The sequence below is a fragment of the Lithobates pipiens genome, unplaced genomic scaffold (assembly GCF_037356315.1).
Source record: "Lithobates pipiens isolate NorthernLeopardFrog02 unplaced genomic scaffold, aLitPip1_a1.2 Scaffold_19, whole genome shotgun sequence".
Taxonomy (NCBI): Eukaryota; Metazoa; Chordata; class Amphibia; order Anura; family Ranidae; genus Lithobates; species Lithobates pipiens.
Genome location: NW_027507764.1, coordinates 275,588,380 through 275,604,538, shown reverse-complemented (window position 1 = coordinate 275,604,538; position 16,159 = coordinate 275,588,380). Strand labels below are relative to the sequence as shown.

Genomic DNA, 16,159 nt, shown 5'->3' with positions numbered 1-16,159 from the left:
ATTTTGTACCATTTGCAGTAACCCCGAGCCAGACTCAGGACTGCATTGCTGATCCAGGGAGAGCTTACTTACCTTGTCCCCTGGATCAAGCGATGTCCCCCCGCTGTACGAGCGAGCCGTCCTCCGCTCGATCTATCACGGAGCCGAGCTCCTTTCCCTGCGAACATTGCGACGCACTGGGATGGAGAACGGTGCCAAATTCAAAAAGTGAAACACAGACATTACATACAGTATAATGTAATCTTACAGATTACATTACTGTATGTAATTATTTCACAACCCCTTTGTACCTAGTGTTCTAACCAGTGTCCTGCATGCAGTTTTATAATATAAAAACTGTTCTTTATGCCTGGAAACTGGAGATTGTCCATAGCAACCAAAACGGTCCCTTTACATCAAAAATGGTTTTAGACCAGCTAGAAAACAACGATAATAAATTAGAATCACTAGCAGAATTGAGCGATTTGTGGAGAGATCCGTCATCAAACACTGAAAATTAATGACAGTGACAATTCTGCAACTGAGCAAATTTCAGTGTTTTTGATTTGATTACATTATTGAATATTTTTTATTATTGTTATATTTTTATTTGGTATAATTATTTATAGTTATTTAGTATATTATAATTTATGATTTCATTTTTCAAAGTTTATAATACCCGGGATGTCTACTAGACTCTGGTTTGGACAGATTTAAGTGAGTTACTCCTAATTTTACAATATAAAACACCAAATTTCCATGCAAAATAATGGTACCGCTTTCAGCACCTAAAATCTGAAATAATCATACCACCAGGGAGGTTAAAAGCCAGTATAAAGGAATAGCAGTGGTAAAAAAAATGTTGGGGTTAATTCTCCTTTAAGGGGTGTGTCCTATGCCTACATACATTTGTTAGCAGGTGTCCCTCATTCCCATCTCGTAATGTTGGGAGGTATGGATATGAAAAAGCATCTTTGTAATAGCCTAGTAAAACATCAGGCCGAAAAATTTCAGAATTACTAAGCTATATAAATATTTATGTGATAGGGTTTTGGAGACTTACAACATAGCTCACTACCAAAAAACAAGTCAAAGCATAATCTGCAAGCATGCTAGACCGCATTCACACCTCAGCGTTTTGAATCACGGGCAGTTTTGCCACGATTCTGCCCATGTTTTTAAAATGCCAAGGTATGAATGACAAATTGCAGAATGCACATTTGTGAAGCAATTTCAATGGCACCTAAAATCCGGGTGCGGTTCTTCCACAATTGTCGCACGATATATCACACTACAATGGCTGCAACCCTCATTACGTGAATCTTGTCAGCCAAAAACAGTTCAGGAGCTACTTTTGAGTGACATGTTTACACAATACGGGTTGCCACAATTGCAGTGCGATTTATTGTGTGACAATCACGGCAGAACTGCACCGCAATTTTAGGTGCCATTTATATTGTCATTCACACCTCGGGACTTTAAAATCACGGGCAGAATCATGGCAAATCTGCCTGTGATTCAAAATGCTGAGGTGTGAGTGCAGCCTCAGTAAGTATATAAAAAAAAAATGTTGTCAGACAAATTCCATATGAAAAAGCTTGCATTCAAAACACCATTGTTTGTGCTTTCCAATCAATGACACGGGACTCAAATTTGTTGCTGCCATTAAATTCATTTATGTGAAAGGTAGTACAAAGAAACTAATATTAGTACACCATGACAAATTTGGCTTAAAACAAATGTTGCAAAAGAAAGATTTAACAGAATGTAGTCCTTACTCGACCATGAAGCTTTTCATTGAGTTTTTTTTCCCTGTGTTCACTTCTCTTCACTTTTAACCATTGCACCAAAGGTTTAATAGTTAGTCCCTGTTCAAACAAACAAAAATGTACAGTGTGAATTTTGAATAGAAATAAATCATACAAACACATATAAATTATTTTTAAGAAAACCTTTACCAAATATATATTTTTGGGAGTGAAAAGTAATAAGGGCACGGGTTAGTGAAATATTTTTGTCACTTACCTAGCAGTGCTTTAAAGATTTAGCACTGTTTTTTTTCTGCTATGTTTCTTATGTCCCTGCTCCCTATTAACCTTATTTGTCAATAAACTTTGAATAAAAGGTGAAATGTTCAGTACTACTTTGCTTCTGCCCTGCAGGTAAAGACTGGAACTACCCTCTTCTCTTCGATATAAAGAACAGTTTGGCTGCTTTCCACCTCATACCCTAGCTGGTGGTCCATGCACAGACAGGAAGGTCTGAATATGCAAACAAATTTAAAAAAAAAAACTACCGTTAGATCCATATATATATTTGGACACAGGCACAATATTAGAATTGTTTCAGGTATTTATCAAAACTTTTTCAAGCTATAGTTATATAATGGATATGGGCTGAAAGTGTACACTCACAAGTTTAATTGGAGGGTATGTACATCCAAATTGGAGTAAGGGTTTAGGAATTACAGCTCTTAAGAATAGCCATCCCCCTCTTTCAAGGGACCAAAAGTAATTGGAAAATTGAATCAAAAGCGGTTTCATAACCAAGTGTGGGCTACTCCGTTAGTTCTTCATCAATTAGGCAGATAAAAGGTGTGGAGTTGATTCTCAGTGTGGTATTTGCATTTGGAATCTATTGCTGTGAACCAGCATCATGTGTTCAAAGGAGTTGTCCATGCAAGGGAAACAAGCCATTGTAAAGCTTCAAAAATGAAACAAATCCATCAGAGAGATAGCAGCAACATTGTGGTCAAATCATCAGTTTGGTACATTCAGAGGAAACAAGAATGCACTGGTGAGCTCAGCAACATAAAAAGGCCTGGATGTCCATGGAAGACAACAGTGGTGGGTGATCACAGGATCCTCTCTATGGTAAAGAATAACTCATTGACAACATCCAGACAAGTGGAGGACACTCTCCAGGAGGTGGACATATCATTGTCAAAGTTTACAATCAAGAGAAGACTTTACAAGAGAAAATACAGAGGGTTCACCACAAGATGCAAACTATTCATAAGCCTGAAGAATAGAAAACCCAGATTAGACTTTGCCAAAAAACATCTAAAAAAACCAGACCAGTTCTGGAAAAGCATTCTTTGAATGGATGCAAATAAAGACTAATCTGTACCAGAATTACAGGAAGAAAAAAAAGCGTGGAGAAGGCTTGGAACAGCTCATGATCCAAAGTGTACAACATCATCTGTAAAACATGGTGGAGGCAGTGTGATGGCATGCCCATACATGGCTTCCAGTGGCACTGGGTCATTGGTGTTTATTGACGATGTGAAAGACAGAAGCAGCCAGATGAATTCTGCAGTGTTTAGAGATATACTGTCAGCCCAGATTTAGCCAAATGCAGCGAAGCAACCTGGGAGTTTTTGAAGGAAAAGAAGTAGAATATTGTGCAATGGCCGAGTCACACCTGCTCTCAAACCAATTGAGCATGCACTTTCCGAAGGCAAAACTAAAAGCAGAAAGACCAACAAACAGAACAACTGAAGACACCTGGCAAAGCATCAGAAAGGACGAAACTCAGTCTTTGGTAATGTCCATGGGTTACAGACTTCAGGCAGTCATTGCCAGTAAAGGATTCTCTACAAATTAAAAATTAACATTTTTTTAATGATTATATTCATTTGTCCAATTACATTTGAGCCCCTGAAAATGGGGGGACTAAAAGGTTGCAGTTCCTAAAATTTGTACTTGATATTTATGTTTAAAATCTGAATTAAAGCTGAAAGTTTGCATTTCAAATTAATTTGGATCTTTTCGTTTTTATTTTATTCTGGTGGCATACAGAGCCAAAAGTATGAAAATTGTGTCCAAATATATATATATGGACCTAACTGTACAATTGTGTCAGAATACACAAACACTTCAAAGATATGAAAAAAAGTTAAAGTGACACATGCAAAATAACTAATAAATAAATATTTAAACATCAAAGAAAGTTCATGTGTACATCATAAATAGAAGCAGATCTCTTTCAACCTATTGACCATTACTTCACTCTCCATCCACTAAAAGTGACTCGTGCAATAAATTACAGGGAGGGCAGTGCGCGGCCAAGAGCAGCATGTGAGCGGGCGTCTCTCACAGAGCTCCCATCCTTGATCCTGTAAAAATTTTGCTCCCAGCTTGAATAATTGCTGGTTCTGGCTCCAGATCCTGCTATATCCTAGGGGCGCTGAAATTAATCGCTGCATCAATGCATCACGATTTGGGGGTCCCTGATGCATGCGACCCAAAAAATTGATGTTGGCTGACGTCATCCCTACTTGCACCACCCCTCTCGGAAGAGTGTTCTGAGCGTGTCTGTCAAAATAGATTTTGTAATAAATGCAGAGTTGTACTCTATTAAGTGGCCACTGCTGTATGTGTTTTTCATTTAAATATATGCAGCTCATACCTTATTTCTTAAGCCTCATGCACACGAGACGCAGTTAAACGCGCGTTCAGATGCAGTTGGACAGTTTTTTCAACTGCACCTGAACTCATTCAATGTTATCCTATGTGTCCATGCACACAGTCTCGTTTTTTTCCGTTTATATGCAGTTGCGTTTAATCTCGTTTTTCCAGAAGCAAAAAAATGCGTTCAGAAACAAAAATTTCTGCGTTTCAGACGCAAAACGCGGCAAAACGCGGTAAAACGCGGCAAAACGCCGCTACCGCGTTTAGCCGCGTTTGCGTTTATATGCGTTTTTAAAGGTGACCTTTTTTTTACATTAAAAATCTCAAAAATGATTGCAAATGATGAAAAACCATTAGAAAAATATTTTAAACAATTGCAATTGCAAGTGGACAATCCACAACTTGTGGCAAGTGACGTGGCAAGTGGACAATCCACAACTTGTGGCAAGTGACATGGCAGGTGGCAAGTGATGTGGCAAGTGGACAATCCACAACTTGTGGCAAGTGACGTGGCAGCTGACGTGGCAAGTGACGTGGCAGGTGACGTGGCAAGTGACATGGCAAGTGGACAATCCACATCTCGTGGCAAGTGACGTGGCAGGTGATGTGGCAAGTGACGTGGCAAGTGGACAATCCACAACTTGTGGCAGGTGACGTGGCAGGTGATGTGGCAAGTGACGTGGCAGCTGACGTGGCAAGTGGACAATCCAAAACTTGTGGCAGGTGACGTGGCAAGTGACGTGGCAGGTGACGTGGCAAGTGATGTGGCAAGTGGACAATCCACAGCTTGTGGCAAGTGACGTGGCAAGTGGACAATCCACAACTTGTGGCAGGTGATGTGGCAAGTGACGTGGCAGGTGATGTGGCAAGTCACGTGGCAAGTGGACAATCCACAACTTGTGGCAGGTGATGTGGCAAGTGACGTGGCAGGTGATGTGGCAAGTCACGTGGCAAGTGGACAATCCACAACTTGTGGCAGGTGATGTGGCTGGTGACGTGTCAAGTGGACAATCCACAGCTTGTGGCAGGTGGCATGGCAGATGACGTGGAAAGTGGACAATCCACATCTCGTGGCAAGTGACGTGGCAGCTGACGTGGCAAGTGACGTGGCAAGTGGACAATCCAAAACTTGTGGCAGGTGACGTGGCAGGTGACATGGCAAGTGACGTGGCAGGTGACGTGGCAAGTGATGTGGCAAGTGGACAATCCACAGCTTGTGGCAAGTGACGTGGCAAGTGGACAATCCACAACTTGTGGCAGGTGACATGGCAGGTGACGTGGCAAGTGAACAATCCACAACTTATGGCAGGTGACGTGGCAAGTGACGTGGCAGGTGATGTGGCAAGTGACGCGGCAAGTAGACAATCCACAACTTGTGGCAGGTGACGTGGCAGGTGACGTGGCAAGTGAACAATCCACAACTTGTGGCAGGTGACGTGGCAAGTGACGTGGCAGGTGATGTGGCAAGTGACGCGGCAAGTAGACAATCCACAACTTGTGGCAGGTGATGTGGCTGGTGACGTGGCAAGTGGACAATCCACAGCTTGTGGCAGGTGGCATGGCAGATGACGTGGAAAGTGGACAATCCACATCTCGTGGCAAGTGACGTGGCAGGTGATGTGGCAAGTGACGTGGCAAGTGGACAATCCACAATTTGTGGCAGGTGACGTGGCAGGTGACGTGGCAGGTGATGTGGCAAGTGGACAATCCACAACTTGTGGCAGGTGATGTGGCAAGTGATGTGGCAGGTGATGTGACAAGTGGACAATCCACATCTTGTGGCAAGTGACGTGGCAGCTGACGTGGCAAGTGACGTGGCAGGTGACGTGGCAAGTGACATGGCAAGTGGACAATCCACATCTCGTGGCAAGTGACGTGGCAGGTGATGTGGCAAGTGACGTGGCAAGTGGACAATCCACAACTTGTGGCAGGTGACGTGGCAGGTGATGTGGCAAGTGACGTGGCAGCTGACGTGGCAAGTGGACAATCCAAAACTTGTGGCAAGTGACGTGGCAGGTGACGTGGCAAGTGATGTGGCAAGTGGACAATCCACAGCATGTGGCAAGTGACGTGGCAAGTGGACAATCCACAACTTGTGGCAGGTGACGTGGCAGGTGACGTGGCAAGTGAACAATCCACAACTTGTGGCAGGTGACGTGGCAAGTGACGTGGCAGGTGAAGTGGCAAGTGACGCGGCAAGTAGACAATCCACAACTTGTGGCAGGTGATGTGGCAAGTGACGTGGCAGGTGATGTGGCAAGTCACGTGGCAAGTGGACAATCCACAACTTGTGGCAGGTGATGTGGCTGGTGACGTGTCAAGTGGACAATCCACAGCTTGTGGCAGGTGGCATGGCAGATGACGTGGAAAGTGGACAATCCACATCTCGTGGCAAGTGACGTGGCAGCTGACGTGGCAAGTGACGTGGCAAGTGGACAATCCAAAACTTGTGACAGGTGACGTGGCAAGTGATGTGGCAGGTGACGTGGCAAGTGATGTGGCAAGTGGACAATCCACAGCTTGTGGCAAGTGACGTGGCAAGTGGACAATCCACAACTTGTGGCAGGTGACGTGGCAGGTGACGTGGCAAGTGAACAATCCACAACTTGTGGCAGGTGACGTGGCAAGTGACGTGGCAGGTGATGTGGCAAGTGACGCGGCAAGTAGACAATCCACAACTTGTGGCAGGTGATGTGGCTGGTGACGTGGCAAGTGGACAATCCACAGCTTGTGGCAGGTGGCATGGCAGATGACGTGGAAAGTGGACAATCCACATCTCGTGGCAAGTGACGTGGCAGGTGATGTGGCAAGTGACGTGGCAAGTGGACAATCCACAATTTGTGGCAGGTGACGTGGCAGGTGATGTGGCAAGTGGACAATCCCCAACTTGTGGCAAGTGACGTGGCAAGTGGACAATCCACAACTTGTGGCAGGTGCCGTGGCAAGTGACACGGCAAATGCAAGTGTACAACTGCTCTCTATGCTGCTGCTGCTCACTCTGATCAAAATAGCAGAAATAGTTAAAAAAAATGCTTTGAGAGCTTGGGGAGGGTCTACATGATGTTATCTTTATAAACGCGTCTAAACGCAAACGCGTCTAAACGCGTCTAAACGCGTCTAAACGCGACATGCAAACGCGACAAAACGCGCGTTTCTAAACGCGCGTTTCAGCTTTTTTTTAACAGAGGTTTCATCTGCGTCTCGTGTGCATGAGGCCTTAGTATGTCACATATAACTGTATATGCCGCTCATGTGACTGCCTGGTGCGGCCTGCCTCTCTCTTCACATCTCTCCTGACGTCAGCCCCCTCCGCCTCTCTTCTGATCTGATAGCTACAGTCGGTGGGAGGGGCTGAGAACTCCCACTGACCTCAGGAGAGATGAGAGACATGAGAGGAGAGAGTCTGGCCAGACCGAGCAGTGACATGAGCAGCATATACAGTTATACATAGACTAAGACATGGAGGTATGAAGCTGCATATATTTTAAAATGCACATACAGCAGTGGGCACTTAATGGATTATAACTGCATTTATTACCACACAGGTAGTTTAACAGCAGTATGTTTAACAGCAAATGTGTTTGTACTCTACATACATTGGCTCCTACACGTGCTCTGTGCTGACAGTTCCCTGGCTCCATCCCCCCTCCCTTTGCACATTCCAGTGTGTTAACTCCTAGTGTGCTGGAAGGTGCAAACGGGGGAGCCCAGAGAAATGTCAGCACAGAGACAGTACAGGGAACTACACAGGGCTGTTTGTCAGTTGTGGATTCTAATGCCTCCTGACCTCCCAGAAGCCATATGTGTGAATTCCTGTACCCTGTAGTGCACCAGATTAGTGCACTTTTTTAAAGCGGAGTTCCACCCATTTTTTAGTTTATTAAAAGTCAGCAGCTACAAAAAGTGGAGCTGCTGACTTTTAATAAACACTCACCTGTCCCATGGTCCAGCGATGCGGCTGCACGGAGCCCCGCTTCTTCCCCCTCCTCTCCTCAGTGCCGTCATATCTACTGTGAGCAGTGACACCCGGCCATGGCAGCTTAGGACTTCACAGCTGAGTGCGCACATCTCACTGCGCTGTCCTCCACAGCGCAATTTTTACGGGTTTTTTTATATCTGAAATTATTGCCGTAAAGAGCCACAAGTGCTCAGAAAGAGCAGGCTGCACAGCTGGTATGTCGATTGGAAGCAGAATTTATTGCTAACCCATCTGATACCAACAGGGAGGCATGAGTAGCTGCCCAAGAGGCGATGGATCGCATTAATGCATCTGCAGCTGATAGAAAGCAATTTTTTAACAACATGGCTTTCTATGAGGAAGGGAAGCCGACAGGCCGCCTATTGGCCAAAATTGTGGCGCACGCCATACCTGTATGGAGAATGCTGTAAATACCCCAGACCTTATCATGCAGGAACTGGTGGAGTTTTATTCTGACCTGATCTATTCTAACAGGGGTACTCCACTGCAGCTCTGCAGGAATCAAATTCACAAAGGCGGCTATTAGACTCCCCTATAACTCTAGAGGAATTGCAACTGGTAACCAACTCCTTTCCTAACTCTAAAGCTCCTGGGCCTCCCAGTTGAGGTATATAAGCAGTATGGAGCTGTAATTTTACCACATCTACTTAGCGTGCTTAATGATACCAAAGAACACCACTGCCTACATAGGTCCATGACTAGGGCCAACATTGTCCTACTACTAAAACATGGTAAGTATGGGCCCAAGCAGGGCCGTCTTTAGCACAGGGCAAACGGGGCACCTGCCCTGGGCACAATGTTTGTAGGGGGCCCGCACTGCTACCCGCGAATTGTGGCCCCAATGAAGGTTTTGCAGAGTGCGCAGAGGACACGGGAGGCTGTATTCCCGTGCTAGCCAGCTGAGAGGGGGCAGGGCCGGGAGCTCCACTGACGCTCTGACCCCGCCCCCATGCAGCCTGTATGCTCGGAACAGAGCGGCTGTAGTGAGAGCCAGTGATCGGAGTGGGAGCATCAGTGGAGCTCCCTGCCCCACCCCCGGACCTCTGTATTCCCCAGCCAGTATAGAGGGGGCGGGGCTGGGAGCTCCACTGATGCTTCCACTCTGATCACTGGCTCTCACTACAGCCGCTCTGTTCCGAGCATACAGGCTGCACAGGGGCGGGGTCAGAGCGTCAGTGGAGCTCCCGGCCCCGCCCCCTCTCAGCTGGCTAGTGCGGGAATAAAGCCTCCCGTGTCCTCTGTGCACTCTGCAAAACCTTCATCGGGGCCCCAATTCACGGGTAACAGGGCCCCTTCTACAAAGCATCAGTGGAGCTCCCGGCTGTTGTAGTGAGATCAGAGAATGGAAGCCCAGCCCACATACCTCTAAATGTACTGTATGTAGGGAGTTTGGCTGGCCAGGTATGTCCTTGCACCCATAAAATGCCTGACTGCTTAAGCCCTGAGCTGTGTTATTCAACTGTCAAGCTGTGCGTTGCTAAAAGTTCTCTGGGCATCACCTGTAGAATGTCTGCAGTCTCTGATTGTCTCCTGCAGTATGTCCGCAGTCTCTGATTGCCTCCTGCCGTATGTCCGCAGTCTCTGATTGTTTCCTGCACTATGTCCGCAGTCTCTGATGTCTCCTGCAGTATGTCCGCAGTCTCTGATTGTCTCCTGCCGTATGTCCGCAGTCTCTGATTGTCTCCTGCAGTATGTCCGCAGTCTCTGATTGTCTCCTGCAGTATGTCCGCAGTCTCTGATTGTCTCCTGCAGTATGTTCGCAGTCTCTGATTGTCTCCTGCAGTATGTCCGCAGTCTCTGATTGTCTCCTGCAGTATGTCCGCATTCTCTGATTGTCTCCTGCAGTATGTCCGCAGTCTCTTATTGTCTCCTGCAGTATGTCCGCAGTCTTTGATTGTCTCCTGTAGTATGTCTGCAGTCTCTGATTGTCTCCTGCAGTATGTCCGCAGTCTCTGATTGTCTCCTGTAGTATGTCCGCAGTCTCTGATTGTCTCCTGCAGTATGTCCGCAGTCTCTGATTGTCTCCTGCAGTATGTCCGCAGTGTCTGATTGTCTCCTGCAGTATGTCCGCAGTCTCTTATTGTCTCCGGCAGTATGTCTGCAGTCTCTGATTGTCTTCTGCAGTATGTTCGCAGTCTCTGATTGTCTCATGCAGTATGTCCCCAGTCTCTGATTGTCTCCTGTAGTATGTCCCCAATCTCTGATTGTCTCCTGCAGTATGTCGCCAGTCTCTGATTGTCTCCTGCAGTATGTCCCCAGTCTTTGGTAATCTCCTGCAGTATGTTTGCAGTCTCTGAACCTCTCCTGTAGTATGTCTGCACTCTCTGGCACTCTCCTGTAGTATGTGTATTAATGTGCCCCTTTACTTGCTCAATTATTTAGGATTGCTCCACTGCTCAGTGAGAGGTAATGATGTGCATTAACCTGTAGCAACCAATCAGCGAACAGCAGTGATCTGCTTTAATCTCTAGCAGCCAATCAGTAAGTGGTAATGATGTGCGTTAACCTCTAGCAACCAATCGGCAAGCAGAAATGATGTGTTGTAACCTCTAGAAACTAGCCAGCGAGCAGTAAGGATAGGCTGTAACCTCTGGCAAACAATTGCAATCACTGCGTGATCTGCTGCAGTAAACTGATTTTGAGTCTACCTGTTATTTTTTGTATGTCTCAGAATGGAGGGGGGGGGGGGGGGGCCCAAGAAAATGTTTGCCCAGGGCCCAATCAAAATTAAAGACGGCCCTGGGCCCAAGCTCCTACAGATCTATCTCCCTTTTACAGAATGATATTAACCACTTAACAACCAGCCCATAGCCGAATGACGGCTACAGGGCGGTTGCTTAACCATGGGAGGGCGTACTATGACGTCCTCCCAGAATCCCGCTCTCACGCGCCCCCCCCCCTGGGTTGTGCATCTGAGAACATCCGTGACTACTGATCGCGGCCGTTTACCACGTGATCGCTCTGTCAAATGACGCCAGTTCCTCTCTCCTCTCTGTGTACCGATCAGTACATTTTGAGAGGAGGAAAGAGATCGGATGGGCTGGATCTGCAGTGCCCACAGTGCTGCTCTGTGACAATTGCAGTTACATCCATCCTTTGATCCATCCATGCTCAGCCATACATTGCCATACTCTGCAATACTCTGCAATACTCTGCCATACCCTGCAATACCCTGCCATACTCTGCCATACCCTGCCATACCCTGCAATACTCTACAATGCCCTGCAATACCCTGCCATACCCTGCGGGGCAATACCCTGCCATACCCTGCAATAACCTTCCATACCCTGCAATAATCTTCCATACCCTGCAATACCCTGCCATACTCTGCAATATTCTGCAATACCCTGCAATACTCTGCCATATCCTGCCATACTCTACCATACCCTGCCATACCCTGCTATCATGCATGTTCACTTCACCAAATCTGACCCTCTTTGAAAAAAGTTTGGACACCCCTGCTCTAAGGTCTTTGCTAAAAAAAAAAAACATATATAATGTTTTGGGGTTATATGTAATTTTCTAGCAAATAAATGATGATTTTTACATGTAGGAGAGAAATGTCAGAAATGGCCTGGGTGCTCCAGAACGCCTGAAGGTGCTCCCTGCATGTTGGGCCTCTGTATGTGGTCATGCTGTGTAAAAGTCTCACACATGTGGTATCGCCATACTCGGGAGTAATAGCAGAATGGGTTTTTTGGTGTAATCTGTGGTATGCACATGCTGTGTGTGAGAAATAACCTGCTAATATGACAATTTTGTGGGAAAAAAAAATACAGTCTCAGGCAGATAATATAGGAAATGGGGCATGGTTGTTGTTGGATGCCCATAAGGCTTTCAACAGCATTGAGTGGCAGTACTTCTGGGCACCCATGGGCAAATTTGGGTTTGGAACCTTCTTTTCCTGGGTCCAATTGCTATATATTGTAGCTCTCCTCAAGCAACTATTGGAGAGGCAGGACATATTTCTATGCCCCTTTCCCTGCATAGAGGTACCCACCAGGGGTGCCCATTACCCCCTGTGACAGTATAGATCCCTGTCCTAGTGATTCTCCCCCAGGATTCTCAAATAGGCAGGTTGTGAGACTCCAGGAGGATTATTTAGTTTGGAGGAAACTGTTATCAGTTTCCTCTGTATTTGGTAAAATCCAGTTGGGAACCTGGAGCCTGGAGATTTCATAGCTATCTGGGTGGGATGGAATCTCCAATCCTGGGACCGGGTTTTGGGAACAGCCAGGAGTCTGGCTTATTGGTTGTACAGGTGGATCCTGGGCTTAGGAGTCCAGACGTGCAAGGGAGAAGTGTGCCTGTTGGCACAGGACGAGCAGAAGATGAGCCCAAGCCGGTGGGCTGAAGCAGCCAGGAAGCTGTAAGAGAGTGTGTCCCCAGAGGTACAGATTGGGTACCAAACTGTTACATTGGGACACAGCTACAGGGTCAAGATGACCGAGGTCAATGCCTGAACAGCAGTGCTTACCAGAGAGTCAGGTGGCTCGGTATTTTCCATTTGTTATTTCATTATTGCTTTGAAGTTGAAACCCCTGTGTGTGAATCCTTGATGGACTGTTTTTACTTTTACTTTAATAAACATGGGCCATAAAAGACCTTAAACTGCATATCTGGTGTAGACTCGGCTCATTGGTAAGCTCTACACTGAAGCTAAATAACCCGCAATATTACAATTGGTGGAGAATGCGGGGACTGCGGTGGGTAAGACTGTCTTTAATTAAATAATGTCTGGAACTGCTGAGTTTTTGTTGAAAAGGATTGGTTATGAGACTGTCCATGATGATGTGAGAGTGTCCCCAGATAGTGGGGCCACTGAATGTGTTTTTGAGAGTGAATTTACCCTTTACAATGGGGAGGCAGGGGTTAAAGACCAAGCTGCACCTGTGTTTATGACTAAATGTGATGTATCAAATGTCTGCCAGTCCCAAGTTGGTAGTCGGCTAGGACAGCCTGTAAAAACTAAGAATGCTGTTAATTTTGATGATTATGGAAAATGCACTGCTGTTGGGAAAACCCCAGGTTCTTGCAGAGAAAAAGCTGTAATCAAAAATGGGTTATTGCCCATAGCAACTAGTGGTAAGACAGCACAGTTGTCCCTAGGTTGCCATGGAGAACTGCAATGTCACTCTGGTGGAGTAGAGTGGAACTGTGCCTTATAATGATAATGTCTTAGTGTAAGCTGTCAATACAAAAAATGCGCAGGTAAATAGTGGGTTAATACAATCTGTGGATAATGCAAAGATGTGTGAAGTTTATGAAGTGCCACCCGAGCAAGGTGGTGTATTGCAACCTGCTGTGTTAGAACATGTATTACCAAAGTCTGAAATGATTCACAATGACTTGTGTAATAAGTCTTCAACTAAGCCCGCCTGTTCTTATGTGTCTCCTTGGGCGGATGGATGGGTGCTGAGGAGTACCAGTGAATGGAGCGCACATATAACAGATTGGGATAGTTGGGGTAAAACTCTGATCTTCCTGATAAATCTGGCTTTTATGCACAAAAACAAGGTGGACACTGTTTCTGCTGTGCCAGCAGGAGGAACTTTGCTGGATGATTCAGCTGTTAACCCTCGAGAGAAAGAAGGACCAGTTAAGGGCAAGCACACAACAGAGACTTTGTCCGTGACAAACACAAGTGATGTTGACGGGGAGTGTCAAAGTGATGTTGCTACGGATAATGCTCCCGAGCAGTTCATTGATGCTGAGCTTGAGAAGTTGGGTATGAGTCCATCACCTGGCAGTGCTCTGGTAGAGCACAAGGCTGTGGTTTTCTCCAGCTGGGAGAGGATTCCTTCAAACCTTGTAACTTCTCAAGTCTCACTAAGCGAGTCTCTCTGGATTCCCAGTGTCATGAAAGTCCTCAGGAAGAACTTGGGTCTGGAACCAAGGGTCTGGTTCATAACAAATGTATTAAAGGAGATGCTTGAACTTTGGGATGTACAGCCAATCTATACTGGGGTGTCTCCTCCACAGTGGGATGGTCTGGTACTGTGGCATACCACTAGGTGGAGCACAGAATGGCAGGCAGTACAGAACAAAGGAGGACAAGATAGAGATGGTTTATTTCTGAATTTATTACTTTTGTTAAAAGTTGCCACTGGGTATGCTGCTGGATTACTTCCTGTAAAAGTGGCATATGAGATAGGAGTTATAAAAATGGAAAGTGAGTCAAAAATATCTGAGGTTTGAGGTGGTGGGGGTGTATTCTACACCAGTGGACAAACCACATGAGATGGAAGGGCTGAGCATGGACCAGAAAACAGCAGAAATCCTGAGCGGGGACTTGACTCTCCAGTCCCACAATTGGTTTATATGACAAACCTGATAAGGTCCCTGAGACAGAGGAATGGTGTAATGTCGGTGTGAATATATCTGTTCATGATGAACAGAGTAATGTGTTAATGGTACATGATAATGTGGTGTCAAAAGGTACAGGTAAACCTGGGAAACAATTAGTGACTGCTGAGTCAGGTACCAGAAATAAGAGGCGGTTCTAGTTATAAACACCATAGAAATAGGCCCCCGACAGTCTCAGGACAGTAATGGTGAAAGAGGTTTTGGGAAACCTGGGAACTTGAAGCGTGGAGGTAGAAGGGTTGATCAAAAGGCCAGGGGGACTAGTTAAAATTTGAATAGAGAAAGTGCTTTTGGAAGAGGACCCCATTAAAATTTCAGGAGAGAAAGTGCTTTTGGAAGAGGACCTTGAAAAAAAGGTTGGGAAGGACTCATTAGAGCCTGTAGCAGAGTGGCAGTGAGGCTTAGAGGAAGACACCAAAGGAGGCATTGGGTAGAGTTCCCCTTTAGGAAAAAAGTATGAACAGACAGGATTGGACTTATGTAAATGGTAGCTGGCACAGAGTTGGCAAAGTAAATTTGTGTGTTTCTCCCTCCAGTTCGAAACAAAGGGGGAGGATATGTGACAGTACGGATCCCTGTCCTAGTGATTGTCACCCAGGATTAAGAGGCTCCAGGAGGATTATTTAATTTGGAGGAAACTGTTTTATCAGTTTCCTCTGTGGTTGGTAAAATCCAGTGAGGGACCTGGAGATTTCATAGCGATGGGTGGGATGGAAACTCCAATCCTGAGGCCGGGTTTTGGGAACAGGCAGGAGTCTGGCTTGTTGATTGTACAGCTTATAGCAGAGCAAGGACCAGGGTTCTAGTGTCCCCAGAGGTACAGAGCGGGTATCAAATAGGCACACAGTTACAGGGTCAAGAGGACCGAGGTCAATGCCTGAACAGCAGTGCTGACCAGAAAGCCAGGTGGCTCGGTATTTTCCATTTGTTATTTTATTATTGCTTTGAAATTGAAACCCCTGCGTTGAATGGGAAGCTTGGATTGTGGGCTCCTTGAGGGTAGGGACCAATGAGAGTGTGCAATGTACAGGGATAGGGACAATTGTAGACACTCACTCAGGTTGAACTGGATGGACTGGTGTCTTTATTCAACCTTACTTACTATGTAACTATGAATTCCTGAATGGACTGTTTTTTCTTTTACTTCAATAAACATGGGCCAAAAAAGCCCTTAAACTGCATATCTGGCATAGACTCAGCTCACTGGTAAACTGTACACTGAAGCTAAATAACCCCCCATATTACACCCCACTCCTATTTGCCAGTGCCATAGAGCCTTTACCGCCTTGATCTGCTCCAAATCATCGATGTGTGCGTTTAAATATGGCAGGATACATTAAAAGTCTATGCTCTATGCAGATGACGCTATGCTTCTTCTGGCTGACACTTCCAAATCCCTAAGGGAGTCAATGTCAGTGGTTAG

General features: G+C 45.8%; 1 protein-coding gene across 3 annotated transcripts in view; it reads right to left on the bottom strand.

Moving 5' to 3' along the window:
• SLC9A3 (solute carrier family 9 member A3) overlaps positions 1-16,159 on the bottom strand; it is a 631,205-nt gene that overhangs the window by 153,943 nt on the left and 461,103 nt on the right. For all 3 annotated transcript variants that reach the window (XM_077491947.1, XM_077491948.1, XM_077491949.1), the window contains exon 8: positions 1,758-1,847. In XM_077491947.1, the coding sequence (XP_077348073.1) occupies positions 1,758-1,847 (90 nt within the window). The remainder of the gene's footprint in view (positions 1-1,757; positions 1,848-16,159) is intronic.